This window comes from Limulus polyphemus, unplaced genomic scaffold (genome assembly GCF_000517525.1).
Source record: "Limulus polyphemus unplaced genomic scaffold, Limulus_polyphemus-2.1.2 Scaffold1271, whole genome shotgun sequence".
In the NCBI taxonomy this organism is placed as follows: Eukaryota; Metazoa; Arthropoda; class Merostomata; order Xiphosura; family Limulidae; genus Limulus; species Limulus polyphemus.
Window position 1 is genome coordinate 307,532 of NW_013666881.1, and position 17,165 is coordinate 324,696.

General features: G+C 35.1%; 1 protein-coding gene across 1 annotated transcript; it reads left to right on the forward strand.

The window, feature by feature from the left end:
- The first annotated feature begins 7,999 nt into the window (after window positions 1-7,999).
- Window positions 8,000-9,253, forward strand: LOC106462872 (beta-1,4-galactosyltransferase galt-1-like). The gene has a single exon (XM_013922838.1). It carries the CDS (start codon window positions 8,000-8,002, stop codon window positions 9,251-9,253), a length of 1,254 nt encoding a protein of 417 aa, XP_013778292.1.
- Window positions 9,254-17,165: the final 7,912 nt, after the last annotated feature.

The following is a 17,165-nucleotide window of genomic DNA, read 5'->3' on the forward strand; positions in this document are numbered from 1 at the left end:
CTATGGCCTTCAAAAAGTCGACGACTCTACATGTTTCGACGTTACAACGACTCCTTTGAAATTTGACATCTCGTTAGGAAACCTTGGACGTGAGTACATCAAACATCAAGACCAGGTCTCTTACAGCGCTAATATTCAATTCATCTACTAGGTATATATGAAACCCTTTCCACACCATAACATCAGGCTTGTTCTTTAATTAGCTAATTTAATTTAATTTTAGTCGTATGAAGTACATACATTTCTTCTTTATATTATTATTTGTTTCGTAATTTTTGAATGAATATTGAGCCATTATTTTCAGTTGTAGCCTTGATACCAGTGTTAAGTTAGTTTTTGGTTTGAATGTGACTCATCGAATATTTTTAAGCTTCATTTCTAAAACTTCCAAATTACTTTTATTTAAAAGTAAAGTAGTTCCACAGTGGATCAGCAGTAACTTTAGGAACTTACAAAGCTGAAATTTGAGCTTCGATTCCTTGTGATGGACAGAATGCATATATAGTCTATTGTGTAGCTTTGGACTAAAACAAACACAGTGAAAGTAAGAGTTAAAATACATTTTGAAATGCAAAATAATTTTGCACATTTTCCATTTATATTTTTGATTTACTGGAATACTTATTTTAATTTTTTGGAGACATAAAGAAGTTAAATGTTTGTTTGATATTATTTTTAATTAACCTTAATCTCCCTATAAGTCTCATTAAGTGAGAGCTTATTTCATTGTGAATTATTCTTCTGTGTTAACCCGAAAATATTTCAGAAGACGAAGAATATAAGGAGGAAAGGTATGGATAAAGTTGAACCATAGATAAATATAACATAATCTTAAGAATAATAAGAAAAACAACAAAAAGAAAAATATGCTTACCAAAGAATAAAAGTTAAGATGGTGGAAGGAGCAAAGACTCGAGCCATCTAATCCCAAGTTCACAAAACCGACAAATACAAGTGTGGAGAAAAGCTGTACTAGAACAGGTCTTGTTGGAGTAGGCTGCCAATTTAAAAGCTCACATAATGTCAATAATAGCAAAACACTTATATTAAGTTGTTAAAAAAACATGAACAAATGAAAATACTCATATTACTATCAAGTTGACATTAAACGTTTCTGGCTAGTTCCTGTCTTCACTTAAAGTCGCCAACATCCTGAAATTTATGAGATAATTTATTTTATTTGTTTTTAAGCGCAAAGCTACACAATGAGGTACTTGTGCTATGCCAACTGCGAATATCGAAACCAGAGTTTTAACTATATAAGCCTTCGAACCAGAGGGGGTTTACGAGATAAACTTAAAATCTCCACTTATTTAGATTGTGTAACGATAATTTAGATTATATAACGATTATTTAGATTGTGTAACGATAATTTAGATTATATAACGATTATTTAGATTGTAGTAACGAATTTAATTTAGATTGTATAACGATTATTTAGATTGTATAACGATTATTTAGATTTTGTAACGATAATTTAGATTGTATAACAATTATTTAGATTGTATAACGATTATTTAGATTGTGTAACGATAATTTAGATTCTATAACGATAATTTAGATTCTATAACGATTATTCAGATTCTATAACGATTATTTAGATTGTATAACGATTATTTAGATTCTATAACGACATTCTTTGTTAAATAAAACAAAAAATCCTCCCCATATATATTAGAGATAACAACCATATTCTAGCCTTTGAACCTATCTCGGACAAAATTATTTAATTTGCCATGGACACCAGATTCTTGTATACAGTTATTCCTCAAACAAAGGTTTGATTTGTCTTTCAAAAAATTTTTTCTACGACTCGCTGAACCAGCCCTAAAATATAGTCACTTTATTTTCAATGACAAGTCCTACGAAAAGATTTCACTAATATTTCATTGGTTACATATGTTCAACTAGCAATCATGGTTTATTACCACCGTCTTGACATTTACTGGTAATGAGTCAGGTTTGAAGAAAGTCATTCCACTCTTCCCTAAGTTACATATCCAACATATCTGACAAATCACTCCCTTTTCTTGAAATATTCAACTATTAACTTGAGCAATGTTAAGACTACTGTACTGGCACCCACCGGAAAGGAACAGTTCATTTCCAACTTACTTGGGTATTGATGATATTAGTTGACTCAAGAACGTTCAAGAGATGTTTACTTAAGATTGTGTCGCCCCCCCCCGGAGTTAGCAGTAAACATAATGTCAATATAATAGTAAAATATTTATATTTGTTTGTTTGTTTGAATTTATGCACAAAGCTACACAATGGGCTATCTGTGTTCTGCCCACCACGGGTATCGAAACCCGGTTTCTAGCGTTGTAAGTCCACAAACATACCGCTGTGCCACTGAGGGGCAATATTTATATTAGGTTGTTGGAAAAGCATGAACAAATGAAAATAATCATATTTCCATAAATTTGACATTAAACGTTTCTGGCTAGTTCCTGTCTTCACTTAAAGTCTCTAACATCTCGACGTTGTGTCCCCCGGGGGGTTAGCAATAAACTTGTCGACTTACAACGTTAAAATCCGGGGTTCGTTTATTCTCGGTGAACGGAGTGCACATAACCCATTATGTAGCTTTGCTTCGAAACTAACAATTAAACTTAAGTTTGTTCAAGTGTGATTTGTTATGGATAGATGGCGCTAATAGCCATGTGAAGTTAATAGGGTACTAGCTGAAGATACCCTAGACAATGTTCATTTGCATACTCTGCTTCGTAGAAGGTATTACTTGACTCTTTTAATTGATTAAGTACTTGTGTATATAAATTTTCAGAGTGTTTTTATCCCCCTTTCGGGCAAAAATCCTAAACAAAATAGCCCATATATATATACCATCGGACAGTTTCCAGTAACAATAGAAGAAAACTGCAGTATTCTTTTTTTTTTTTTTGAAGTTAAGCACAAAGCTACACAATGGGCTATCTGTGCTCCGCCTACCACAGGTATCAAAACCCGGTTTATAGCGTTGTAAATCCGCAGACATACCGCTGTGCCACTGGGGGGGGGGTAAAGTACAGTAATCAGGCTAGCCAACTGTGGTTTTATGAAAAGTGAAAATGTGCCCCATTTCTGGGTTTTTTTATCCCCTTCTAGGACAAAACTCCTTAAACAAGTTACTTCATGTATACTATCAGACAGTTTCCAATTACCATACAAAAATTACGGAAATCAAGCCAACCAGCTTTGGTCGATGGAGGCCAAAATTCTATAAAAAGTTAAAATCTGCCCTATTTCTGGGGCTTTTCACCCTCTTCTCGGGCAAAATTCCTTAAACAAAATAGTCCACGAACACCTTCGGACAGTTTTCAGTTATCTTACAAAACATTACAGTAATCGTTCCAGCTAATTCTGAGTGATGGATCCTAACACAGAGACACACACAGACACATAATGGATCATCTTTATAGTAAGATTTATTATTTGTTTTTGTTATGGTTTTTTAGAATGATATATTTAAGTAGAAAGTTTAGGTTTGAGTTATTAAAAATCATCAAAAAATTCCATTAATTTGATACTCCTATATATATGTATATCGCGCTTACGCTAAGAAATTAATTTGTGTGCATACTATGCTAAGTTGTAATTTGAATAAAATGTTTCTCTTTCAGCCTATTATACTGTATTAAAAAACCAAGTTTTGGGCAGAGTATCAACCCTTAAATCTCTTTTCTTGAAATGTTCTCCCAATCTTGAAGAACGGCATAGATAGGAATAACATAGAGAACGTCAACAAGACACTATGAATTGTTTGCTTTAGAATTCTTTGAAATGGAATTGTGTCTTAATTTTGTATCAAAACTTACTGGTATATTATAGAGTATGAAGTATCATTTGGCACTGGAACACATAGCAGGAAGCTGACATTTGTAAAGTCATTTTCCTGGACTTCATATTTCAAGTCTTTCGGTTTTAGCTGATTACCGTATTACCTTTTACTGCAATGTGACGAACACACTAAATCTTATTGCGTGCTTTACATGTATGTGTAATGCACTTTTCTCAAAATCTCTATGATCAAAGAACTTATTTGAGACTATTAAAGTGGCCCTGCATGACCAGGAGGTTAGGGCTCTCGACTCGCAATCTGCGGGTTCGAATCCCCGTCCCACCAAACATACTCGTCCTTTCAGCCGTGGGAGCGTTATAATGTCAAGGTCAACCCCACTATTCGTTGGTAAAAGAATAGCCCAAGAGTTGGCGGTGAGTGGTGATGACTAGCTGCCTTCCCTCTAGTCTTACACTGCTAAATTAAGGATAGCTAACGCAGATAGCTCTCGTGTAGCTTTGCGCGAAATAAAAAAAACAAACTAACTATTAAAATTCTTCATTAAATATACAAAAAATGAAAAACAAAATCTTGTTATTATACAGCGAGGAACAAAGTTATTCGTTATATCAGTATCAATGTTTTGACGCTTTAATAAATTCAATCAAATAAGGAAATTTAATCTATTTGTCTTATGTTACAACTTGAAGTAGCCCCTTAGTGGTTCAGCAGTAATTCTGAGGGTTATAAAGCTAAATATTGGGTTTCGATACCCGTAATAGGCAGAGCATAGATAGCCCAGTGTAGCTTTACGCTTAACAACAACTAACCAATCAACTTGAAGCATTTTTGGCTCAGTCACAGTTACTCACAAAGAACAATTATTATTACAGACCTCAGTGAGTGTCTATCTGTCATTAACGTATGGTAGGTAAATAAGTAACATCTAGAGTGTAAAAAAGATTTTGGCAACGAATAAAAAAAATCCTCTTGGAAAGAAAATGAAGAATACTTCATGGTTGTATGTTAAAATTAGATTTCGTTCTCCTGGAAATTTAATTTAGAAATTCAAGGGTGGGTTGGAATTTGAAATTAGATTTAAAGATAATCACAAAATTCAGCCTGTGTAAAAACCAGCCACACGTGACAGACTTGTGAAGCTTTCAGGGTCGTCTGACCTTATGATTTTGAGCATGTTTGCAAAGACATTAGATATAAAGGAGCAAGTTCAACTGCACACTCTGTTCTATGGTTGCTAATAAAATTACACACGCAACCACTTTATCGGGACCTGGGAGGGTTAGGTTTGATATTCCACTTCTTCCTCCCCCTGCTATGTTGTAAGTCCGTAGACATACCGCTGTGCCACTGGGTTCTATTGTAGGCATAGTTTTCTTCGGGATATTAGGATTGATAATAAGCTACCATGTTGATAAACATTCTTTAAGACGCTCTAGGCCAGAATCTGTAGGTTTTTCAACACAATCGTACATGTTTAAAAACTAATTGAAATTTATTCATCAAGTACACACACTAAAATGCTAATATATATACAGCGCTGGAAATAATTATGGAAAAACATTGGTGGTACTCATACAGGCATCACAACAACGAGTAATTTCATTAAGTTGTACAATGCTCTAGTATTTTGTATTTGATTTAAACAGAACATAAAAATTTATTTTTATAATACCATAAGTTTTTCAATGAATGATTTTGAGATACTGTTCGCATGTTCTGTATTAATCATTCAAGTTGCGTTTAACCTTCTCAGGTTCCATATAAACACATACAGCGTTAATGATATGCACATCGGCACTTTATACAAGCTAAGCCATGCTTACGAGTATTCCATCACCCTTTTTACATACAGGTATCATTTCACCTCATTTGCTGCATACTTGAGGTCACTGTCTTGCTGGAAGATGAATCTCTGACCAACAGGTTTTGTTCCTCAGGAAATTGTATGATACATAAGAACCTGTTTTTACTTGTCGACAGTCAGGATTTTGTCAGCTTTGTGTAGATCTTCAATACCAGATGAAATGAAGCCCACACTTGTATTTGTGTTCAAGATGTTATACGTTGATCTCTCTGTCATCTAGCAAAGTGTCGTTGATTATTACCAAACAATTTGAATTCACCTATAAATAACACGCTCCTCCAGCTTTCCTTATCCTTTTGTATGAAGTTTGATGTCCATTTCATCTTTTTGAATTGGTTATCTCTCGTGATTTGTGGACCACATTTAAACTAGCTACACATCCACTAAAGCTAATTAATTCCTGATTATCTGTATCTTAATAGGTCTGGGAGTAACATTCACACCTGTACTTACAGCTAGATCATTGGCTAGATTTATTCTATTTAGACTTTCTACCTCAACCAGTTTTATTATCAAAAATACCATTTCACGTACCCTCTTCATAGTTGACAATCAGCTCTTACTGAAACATAAAGTTTCGTCTGAATCTGTCACATGAAGTAACCTTTACCATCCAAAACATGTATGATCCCCTGTACTTTTGTAGGCTTAATACTGCTATGTGACTGTCTGACTGGATGTATGACAGCCAATCGTATTATATAGTATCACTACGTTACTATACTCTGGTGCAGTTAATTTTCATACAATAGAGAGGGAGAATTCTAATATATTTACATTATATACCCATTTTATTCACTGTTTTCATAATTATTTCCAATACTGCATATAATGCTCACTTTTCTCTTTAGAGCAAGTATTACTTCAAAATTGTTGGTCCTAGCAATTAGCTTTCCGGAGCGCTCATTTGATAAGACCTCGGTTTGAAACGTGGTTTCGCTAATTACGCTTTCCGTGCGTTCGACTCTGGGCTCGTTATGAACCATATAATAAATCCTCTCCCCTTGTGACAGAGTGCGCTGTTTGCTGAATGCCTTCCCTCTGGTTTGTTTGTTTGTTTGTTTTTGAATTTTGCGCAAAGCTACACGAGGGCTATCTGCGCTAGCCGTCCTTAATTTAGCAGTGTAAGACTAGAGGGAAGGCAGCTAGTCATCACCACCCACCGCCAACTCTTGGGCTACTCTTTTACCAACGAATAGTGGGATTGACCGTCACATTATAACGTCCCCACGGCTGAAAGGGCGAGCATGTTTGGTAACTATACTCACATACCTAAAGTATGACAGCTATACTCACATACCTATAGTATGACAGCTATACTCACACACCTATAGTATGACAACTATACTCACATACCTAAAGTATGGCAGCTATACTCACATACCTATAGTATGACAACTATACTCACATACCTAAAGTATGACCAGCATTGTTATCCATTTGGGTCAAATGAAATAACTGAAAGTTCGCAAAAATAGGCCTAGCAACAAAGCTTTCCATCTACACGAGATTTTGCATAATTAAGATAAATTATTAACAAACAGTTGTCTCGTGATTTTTTTAACCTGTAACAAATGAAGAGATTAAGTAGAATAAAATCCTCTTCTACTGATACATGTACATATTATAGATACTACTGTGAATGATAAAATGTTATGACCCTACGCTATTGAATTGGTTTGAAACAAGAGTTAACTTACCAGAACATTTATTTTGTAAAGTTATCCCATCAGCATCAAAAATGGTGTGTTTCAAGACGGATAAATTTACTTTACTAGACTAAACATAACGAGTGTCTTTACATTTTAATCGAATATGTGTAAATCGTATACTAAGGTATGAAAATTGTATAATATTAATAATCACGCACTAATACAAATCATGTGACAGGCTTCAAACGCGCCCGCTGGTGTCAGTTCGAAGAACCTCTCTGACATTTCTTGACCTCAGACGAAAAGTCCTAACTTACTTGGTTCTAAACACAGCCAATTAACGGCATGACAACTTAATATCCCTACTATACTTTGAACTGAGCAAAAGTTGGTTCATTTCCTTGCATGTATAAATTTGTTAAATTGAAAGTTATTATAGATATATATATATATATTTATTTACGAAAATAGAAGTAAATATATTTAAAAACCTCTTCGTTTGACATGTTCTTCCTGTAATATATTTAAATGTGGAATTATTATGATTTTAGACTCACCTGACTGAATCCACAACTATCTATGTCCATCGAAAAGCAAAAAGACAACAGACAAGCTAAGCTTGAGATGCTCAACTACTTAAATAAATCACCAACATTTTTCAGAGTGGCCCTGTTTTCTACAATGATTACTGTTGGATTTTATGCATTTCTGTCTCCTAATAAGCTGCATGCTCTTTGGAAAACGGATTATGTACGACCAATTGGATTGAAAATCACAAAAGATCCTGAGAATAACCAAAAAGATGACTGGATAAAACTTACTAAAAATATCCACGTATACTCGGCATTCTGGGATGACAGATTGAAACCTTTCAAAAGATTTGTTCGAGTTGTAGCTGTTGCACCACGTGTTGGCCTAAATCAAAGGAATATCAGCTGCGTCGCTTACAACCAGAGCCGAAATGATTCCATCGTGATCCCTACCAGCTACGAAGTCATTGAGGAGCATCATTTTCAAAAGTACTCAGCTGTGTACTTTATCTGTCATTGGCCTAGAAAGAGACGACCTCCCACTTTCATAAACTTACGTCATAATCCTACGTCAGTGGAATCCAGGAAACTTTCTGTCCATATTGGACATAAGAATAATTTTTCAGAAACTCAAAATAAGATGGCAGCTTGTGCTCGTCCCTTCTTTGGACCGTTTAACGACACATTAGCTTTGGCAGAGTTTGTGGCTGTATACAGCATAATAGGAGTTAATCATTTTACCTTTTATAACTACCAAATATCAAACGAGACCAAGCTGTTCATATCTTCTCTACAAAAACAAGGATTGCAAATTGAACTTCTTCCTTGGAGCCTACCAAAGTCGGTGATAACAAAAACCTGGGCATTTGGTCAGTTGGCTAGCACTCAGGATTGTATTTATAGAAACATGTTTGATTATAAATACGTGGTCTTGGTAGATATGGATGAATTTATTTTTCCACAGAATCATCGAACTCTTCAGGAAATGATAACGTCCTTGCCAACGAAAAATTGGAGTAACTTAGTGTTCCAAAATTCTTTCTTTTGTAACCAACATCCAGAGGATCCTCTGTATTCGGATACCGACATGCCGCTCAGAACTTTGAAACATGTGATACGCGAAAGGAAGATATGGAGCCCCTACGTCAGATCCAAACTTATAGTCCAACCTTCCAAGATAATCACGTGTGGTATTCATTTCGTTTGGAGGCATTTTAAGGCATGGAATTCTTTCATGGTGTCGCCTCAGGTGAGCATTCTGCACCACTACCGTCCTGCTTTGTGTACCAAAGATCATTCGAAATTAATTGTAGACAAACATGCATTAAAATTCAAAAACCAGCTACTGAAATCCAAAGTGTTACGGATCTGGCGTGAACTGTTACTGCCAAGTAACAAACGGTAGTTTTATCTGAAGCAACTTTTTGTTTAAGCGCAAAGCCACACAATGAGCTATCCGCATTCTGTCAAACGCAGAGAATCTAACCCCAGATCTTAGCTTTCTAAGGAGAACCTAGCCGAAACATTCGGCGGCTTATAATAACAGTGGTTCTGTGGCTTTCTTTCAGTTTAAAAAAAGCAACAACAGAAGACGAGCCTGAAAACTTTCCTTGGTGTCAGCAGCAATTGAAACATCACTTTTCACAACCCGGAATGATAATATTTAATGTAATTCGCCATTATTGTATTATATTTAATTTAATTGTATTATAACAGAAGAAGTAATTAAAAATACATATTAATATTTGTCATATGATTACCACACTTATCAGAATTACACGTATAAAGATTTTTGGAAAATATCGTTTTGATGCATCTTCAGAATAAAACAACTGGTATTAATCCATAGCTTGAATACTAACTTGACCAGGAAGGATTAATCCGTAGCCTGAATACCAACTTGACCAGGATAGACTGGTTCGTGAGCTATAAGATCATTTATTGTACTTATTTGGGGATTGAAATAATTGTTTTATGAATTAGTTCCTGTAGAACCATGTGGCTTTTTTTTTTCAAGTAACTTTTTCTCTTCCATGGTGTTATTATTTAATACAAAAGTTTCGGTCAGATTTTCAGTAACCATCTTTATATGTTTCAGTCAATGGACTAACTGACAGCCGATCAGTTAAAAGTATTTGAATTCTTAAAACTAATGAAACATTACATCAATCGAGCGATAATTACAAAAAACTATAAATATGCGTAACAGAAGTTTAACGAAGGTTAAAAATATCAGCATTGCACTCGATCAATTACCAGTGAGAAAATGTTTTATTGTAACATTTGACCAATCACAAAAGAGAAATTGTGGCACAGCGGTATGTCTGCGGACTTACAATGCTAGAAACTGGGTTTCGATACCCTTGGTTGGCAGAGCACAGATAGCCTATAGTGTAGCTTTGTGCTTAATTACAAACAAATAGACATTCGACCAGCTTATAGGGAGAAAGTGTTTTAATACGACATTGGGCCAATTAGCAGCGATAAACATGTTTTCATTGTAACATTTGACCAATTAGCAGTGAGAAAGTGTTTTCGTTGTGACATTCGACCAATGAGCAGTGAGAAAATGTTTTTATTGTGTCATTCGACCAATTAGCAGTGAGAAAGTGATTTTATTACTAGCAGGAAAGCCACCCTAAGGGAGGCTGTTTGTGCTAATAATTACTGATTGTAAAAATGGTGAACATTTTGTAAAAAAAATTATCTATTTTATGGGAAGTACTGCACGGGAAAAGTGTTCGGATTTTGCTCTTTAGTCATACATAATTTACTGCATCAAAATGATTCAATGTACAGAGCTCAAAATCTTCACAACATTCTACTGATATAAACTGTAATGTTTTTATATATTAAAAGTGCTACCGTTATTGAAAAAATAAGTTTTTTGGGAACTCCAGTTTCTCAGTATTACATTTAAAACTTACATCAATAAAGATGTAATCAAACCCTCGCGTACATTCCTAGTGAAAGTCGTGTTCTTGTTGTGAGGAGAGTACTTTTATTTGAAATTGTGTTATATTATAAAGAAATGGTTGTTGCACATTCCACTGTTATTTTTCTAATTGTCTGAATCATGAATACCTAAAATGTGAATTTTTTATGGATTTTTGCTTGTGGTGCAATTAAATAAATGGCGTCACGTTTTACGAGCCTCAATCACTAGTTCTGGTATCGAGATCTTGTTGTATTACAGCACAACAGATGGCACCATTGTATTTATTTTATTAATCACATTAGATAGATAGACGGCCACGCCATTGCTTCATTGTAGTAAGATGACATTCGACCAATTAGTAGTGAGAATTAGAGTTTTTATTGTGACATTCGACCAATTATCAGAGAGAACGTGTTTATACTGTAACATTACAAGATAATAAAACTGATGATGTTTTACAAACCTTTCTTCACCAAAGCTACACAACAAGTTTACATAAAGCAGAACATAATAACATCTCAAGCTCACACTTTGTGCATGACACTCCACTGCTGGCGAGGCCTTTCTCTCATTATTAAGCTCACCAGGTTGTAACACATGAAATCTTGATCGAAACACTACTTAGATCAGGCATTGACAATATAACAATTATTATGGTATATAACGCTCTATGCCAGCGAATCCTGAACGGTTAGTTGGCAACTTGTGTAGCAGTGCATTACAAAGAACTTATAATGTTTTTTTATTTTTATAAAACCTTCTTTACTTGCCCTATGCAGTACAGGTTAACGCAATAGCAACTTATTGTCAATGTTATTGTGAGGTCATGTCACACAAACTACCCGACATCAGTTAAATTATTTTTAATGTTCAACGATTCACATCGTTATGCTTTGTTCTGTTCCTATACATCTGCCGTTATAAGCTGAGTCATTGGCGGGGGGTGAGAGGTATGTAACGATATAGCAGGTAAAAAAAATTATTAGTTTGTTTCTTATTAAACGCAATAGTGGGCTATCTGCACTGTGACTTTCGCATGAATTGACCTCCGAATAATATAGACCCCCAGCGGCATGTCTGCGGACTTACAACTCTAAAAACCGGGTTTCAATACCCGTGGTGGGCATAGCACAGATTGCCCATTGTGTAGCTTTGTGCTTAATTCCAAACAAACAAAAACAAAAATCCTTTACATCTGATTCGAGTTCAGTCGAAGTCCTGAGTTCCTGACGAAACTATAATGTTGAAGCGTTTACATTAAAAGTATTCTATCCCTGATAATTGGTTGTTTCCAATAAAGATATAACCTTAATTATTTAGCATGTACTATGCCCACTTCTTTCAAATATGGCCATCTCTTAATATTTAAGAATGATAAATATAGTCCGTATTCGTCACGGATTTTATTGTGTCATGGTTGTTGTCTAAGCTCTTTATTAGGCCCTCTTCCATGAGCATTGATCCAAATTGATTCCTTGATGCTCCCCCTCATTTAGTGACCACTGTTTTGCCCAGATTACCTTGATGCTCCCCTCATTTAGTGACCACTGTTTTGCCCAGATTCCTTGATGCTCCCCTCATTTAGTGACCACTGTTTTGCCCAGATTCCTTGATGCTCCCCTCATTTAGTGACCACTGTTTTGCCCAATTATTTAAATGTCTTCACACAAAATGCGATTACCAATAGACGAGAATTTTCAGTCACATATTTCGATGTTGGAGAATCTTGTAAAATGTTGATGTTATTTGGCTCTAATGTATGGTGATCTTAATTTCTTTTTTTGTATATCTAATGTACTCCAGCACCCATTAACATGTGTTTTATGTTTCACATCAGTCATCATGGCCCGAAACGTTTAGAAACTAGTCTTGTTGTTGAATAAACAATCATGAAACGGGAAGCAACTGCCTAGTAAGTTGTGAAACACGTGGAAAGAGTCTTGAAAGACTCTTTCTACAGAAGTAGTAGATAGAGAAAGTTCGATTTTTCACCTTTGTTCATTATGAAAACACTGTCTAAATTGTCTTGTTGTTGTATTGAGTATCCAGCTTAAATAACCTTAAGAAATTCCATATATACGTCAGCAGTGTAAATAGGCTTAAGAAACACTATATACAAGACGATTCCGATAAACATTTGAAACAATTTTTTTTAATTGTTTTTAAAACTTCACTTGATTTTATTACGTTCACTTGACCATAATTAAGAAATATGAACCATATTTAAGAATATGATAAAGATAGAACAGAGGCACAACAAAACTGAAATAAAAACTCCAGGACTTTTGTGATTTGACCGGAATAAATGTGTACTGACTTCCTGTTGTAATTAACACGGATAAGAATCCCAAATAAGTATAAACTCGTAAATGCACATGCTTAAATTGCGGTGTATACAGAATTTAGCTCTAGTATGTCCGCGGCTGAGCATACAGAATTATGAGCATATTCGAAGCATCTGATATGTATTTCATTGTACAAATAAGCCAGGAATTCAAGGCAGAATAAAACTAACTAATATTTTCACATATTTATCAACTAATGTATGACAAGTATTACCATAACTAGAACCTTTGAAAAATAGACGATACACCATGCTTTAATATATTCCATCTGGTGCAATTCTATGAACAAATTCAACGCTGGTAAAAGTTGTTATATGCTCATGCTAGGTAATGCATGAAAAATAAAACTTTTGTATGTCAAACATTAAGCTCTGTGCATAAAAAGTACCGCCAGGAGGAACTACAATGGTTTTGGTTTTGTTGTTGTTAAGTGCAAAGTTACACAATCTGAGTCACTGGGGGGCGGAATTACAATGAAACAAGTACCTCAATTTTTACAAGCCCATTCATCAATGTCAAACTCTTAAATGCTTTTATGATTTATTTAACGAAAATCTTTTCATGCAACAATACAGATGCAAAAATTACCTTTATTATTAGACATTTTTTCCCAAGTGATACATAATACTTTTAAATACTCAATAAATGTCCCCAGTTAAAAATTATGTCTGGCATTAAAGCTCATCAATCAAAGAAAGCTGCTGGCACTGTTTTCTAGCGCGGAGCTACACAATGGGCCATCTGCACTCTGTCCATAGCAGATCAAAGAAAGCTAAAATATATTGCTTACGAACCTTTTCATACTGAGAACAAAGTAGTTAAGAAGAAAAAAAAAACGCAATTATTTTGGCACTCATTTTCTTCATATATTTTCAAAGAAAACTAAAAATTAGTAAACAGAAAGATTTATGTAGTTATATAAAAAGGGAGGATAGGTTAATCTGATTTCTAAGCAATTTTAGTTGTTAATAGGGAGAATTATTAACGGTATATTCTTGGTTAATTCCTGCTTTTCTTGAGAGAATTTCTAGAGGCATATTCTCGGTTAATTTCTGCTTTTCTAGAGAGAATTTCTTACGCTATATTCTCGATTAACTCTTGCTTTTCTAGGGAGAATTTATAGCCGCATATTCTCGGTTAATTCCTGTTTTTCGTGATATAATTTTTAACGGCATATCTCGGTTAATTTCTGCTTTTCTATTGTTACGTCTCTGGTCATTTGTTAATTTCCCGTAAAAAATATTTCCGAAGAACTTCAGCGATACAAGTCCTTTCTTAAATAAAACTAATCTATTCTTTCTCAACACAACTTTGCAATACACAGAATTTCCACAGTAATTTTACTTAAACACACGCTATAATTCACAACGATTCACGCACTTTACTTACGGTCACTACCGCTCATTTGTCTCAATTATCTGTCTCTATATCTCTCTTTAATCTGCTATTATTTCTCCGTTTTATTTGCTGGGCTTATATACTAAAATAGAGGACGCCTAGAAAAGACTAAAGTTGCCAGGAACAGTCATGATCCTTCTAGAAACTCCATCGGGCATGCTTCCAGAGTCACGTGACTTCCGCTGTCGTAACAATATAGTTCATACGATGTCTGGGAGCAGGCCTATCTCCACTGATGGGTTATAGTGTTAAATAGGTTTTGTGTTTACCTCTAATTTTAACGATGTATTAATTTATTAATATTTGATATCAGATTCAAGTACAAGGTGTCTTATACTTTTTAAGCATAATCACACCGATATGTTCTACGGTGAGACAGCGGCAAGTTTACGGACTTCCAACTCTAAAATCGGGGGATAGATTCCCCACGAGGGGCAAACCAGATAGCCCAAAGTGGCTTTCCTCTAAAACAAACAAACAACACCGATATAATCTGAAATGTGTTAATGACTCGATTATTTGTCTCTATATCTCCCTATCTGCCCTTATCTATGCCGTCACTCCCCCCCCCCTCACTTTATTTGCCGGGCTTATATATATATATACAAAAATAGAGGGCGAGTAGAAAAGACTAGAGTTGTCAGAAACAGACATGGTCCTTCTAGAATTTCATGACGTGTTACAAGCGTCACGTTACTTCCGCTGTCGTAACACTATGATAGTTTGAGAGAATAGACTTAAAAGAGGGATTCACTTGGCCAGTTCACAAAAACATTGAAAGCACTTGATTATGCTAACTACATTCGAATTCATCGTAATAAAATATAAACAAAACCACATCTCGTAATTTATGATCAAGCAATGTGTATTTTCTGTTCCATGATAATTAAGACAAGTTAAAGAAGTTTTCTTTTTTAAATTCTGTCCGAAGCACGGCGATTATAATTTAATGTACAATTCAAATAATAATGTCTCTACTTGTGCAACCATCTAAACCCTCGTTGCTTGTTTAGTGGCATTATTACAACAAAATGTGGGGTGAAACGTGGACTGATTACTGAGCAAAATAAGAGAACAAAAATAAGCATTTATACTTTTGTTACAGGAAAGTTCAATGTATTTATATTGTAATGTCTGAAAGATACAAGCTGTAGCAAACTTATTTTTATCAGTCTCTTTCGTGAAGACGAAAATTAGATTTCAGATCAGTTATGACGTATACAACAGTTATAATCAATTCGTAAAGTATTTGTTGTAACGTTTTAGTAAGTTATTGATCTGTACAATGGCACGCATTCGGATTTGTTTTGAATTTCGCATAAAGCTACACGGAGACAATCTGCTTTGTTTGTTTGGTTTAGAGCAAAGCCACATTGAACTATCTGCTGTACTATCCACGTTCGCTGTCCCTAATTTAGCAGTGATAGACTAGAGGGAAAGCAGTTAGTCAAAACCACCCATCGCCAACTCTTGGGCTCCTCTTTTACCAAGGAATATTGGGATTGACCGTCACTTATAACGCTCCCACGGCTGAAATGGCGAGCATGATCGATAACAGGGATTCGAACCCACGACCTTCGGATTGCGATTAGAGTGCCCTAATCACGACGGCTATATCAGGCCACACGCATTCAGATATTACTAACAGTGAATCTCAATGGAATAGAAGAACAAGATTTTTTTAAATCAAAAATAGAAAAACTATTACTCTTGCAATAATGAAGCTCATATAATTTATTAGTCTTTGACTTAGTCACTTTTTATCTTAATAATAAAGAATCAGACTTAACTATTTATGAAAATTGGAATAAAATACTTTGAATGGAGATACATAATAATATGTTTGATATTTTTGATATGCAGTAATGTCGTCGTATATCTTTCATAATTATTTATTGACATTTTTTGATATGTCGTTGTTTTCTCAGTGAAATGCTATACATTCATCTATTAACACTCTGTCTGCCATTGAGAATTAATTGCCCGGCATGGCCAGGTGGTTAGGGCGCTCGACTCGCACTCTGCGGGTCGCGGGTTCGAATCCCCGTCATGTCATACTTTAGGTATGTGAGTATAGTTGTCATACTTTAGGTGTGTGAGTATAGCTGTCATACTTTAGGTGTGTGAGTATAGCTGCCATACTTTAGGTGTGTGAGTATAGCTGCCATACTTTAGGTGTGTGAGTATAGCTGCCATACTAATAGGTATGTGAGTATAGCTGCCATACTATAGGTATGTGAGTATAGCTGCCATACTATAGGTATGTGAGTATAGTTGTCATACTATAGGTATGTGAGTATAGTTGTCATACTATAGGTATGTGAGTATAGTTGTCATACTTTAGGTATGTGAGTATAGCTGCCATACTATAGGTATGCGAGTATAACTGTCATACTTTAGGTGTGTGAGTATAGCTGTCATACTTTAGGTGTGTAAGTATAGCTGTCAGACTATAGGTATGTGAGTATAGCTGCCATACTTTAGGTATGTGAGTATAGCTGTCATACTTTAGGTGTGTGAGTATAGCTGTCATACTTTAGGTATGTGAGTATAGCTGCCATACTTTAGGTATGTGAGTATAGCTGCCATACTTTAGGTATGTGAGTATAGCTGTCATACGTTAGGTATGTGAGTAT

Excerpts from the sequence above, each read along its gene's own strand:
- LOC106462872 (XM_013922838.1), top strand. The coding sequence starts at position 8,000 with ATGATTACTGTTGGATTTTATGCATTTCTGTCTCCTAATAAGCTGCAT.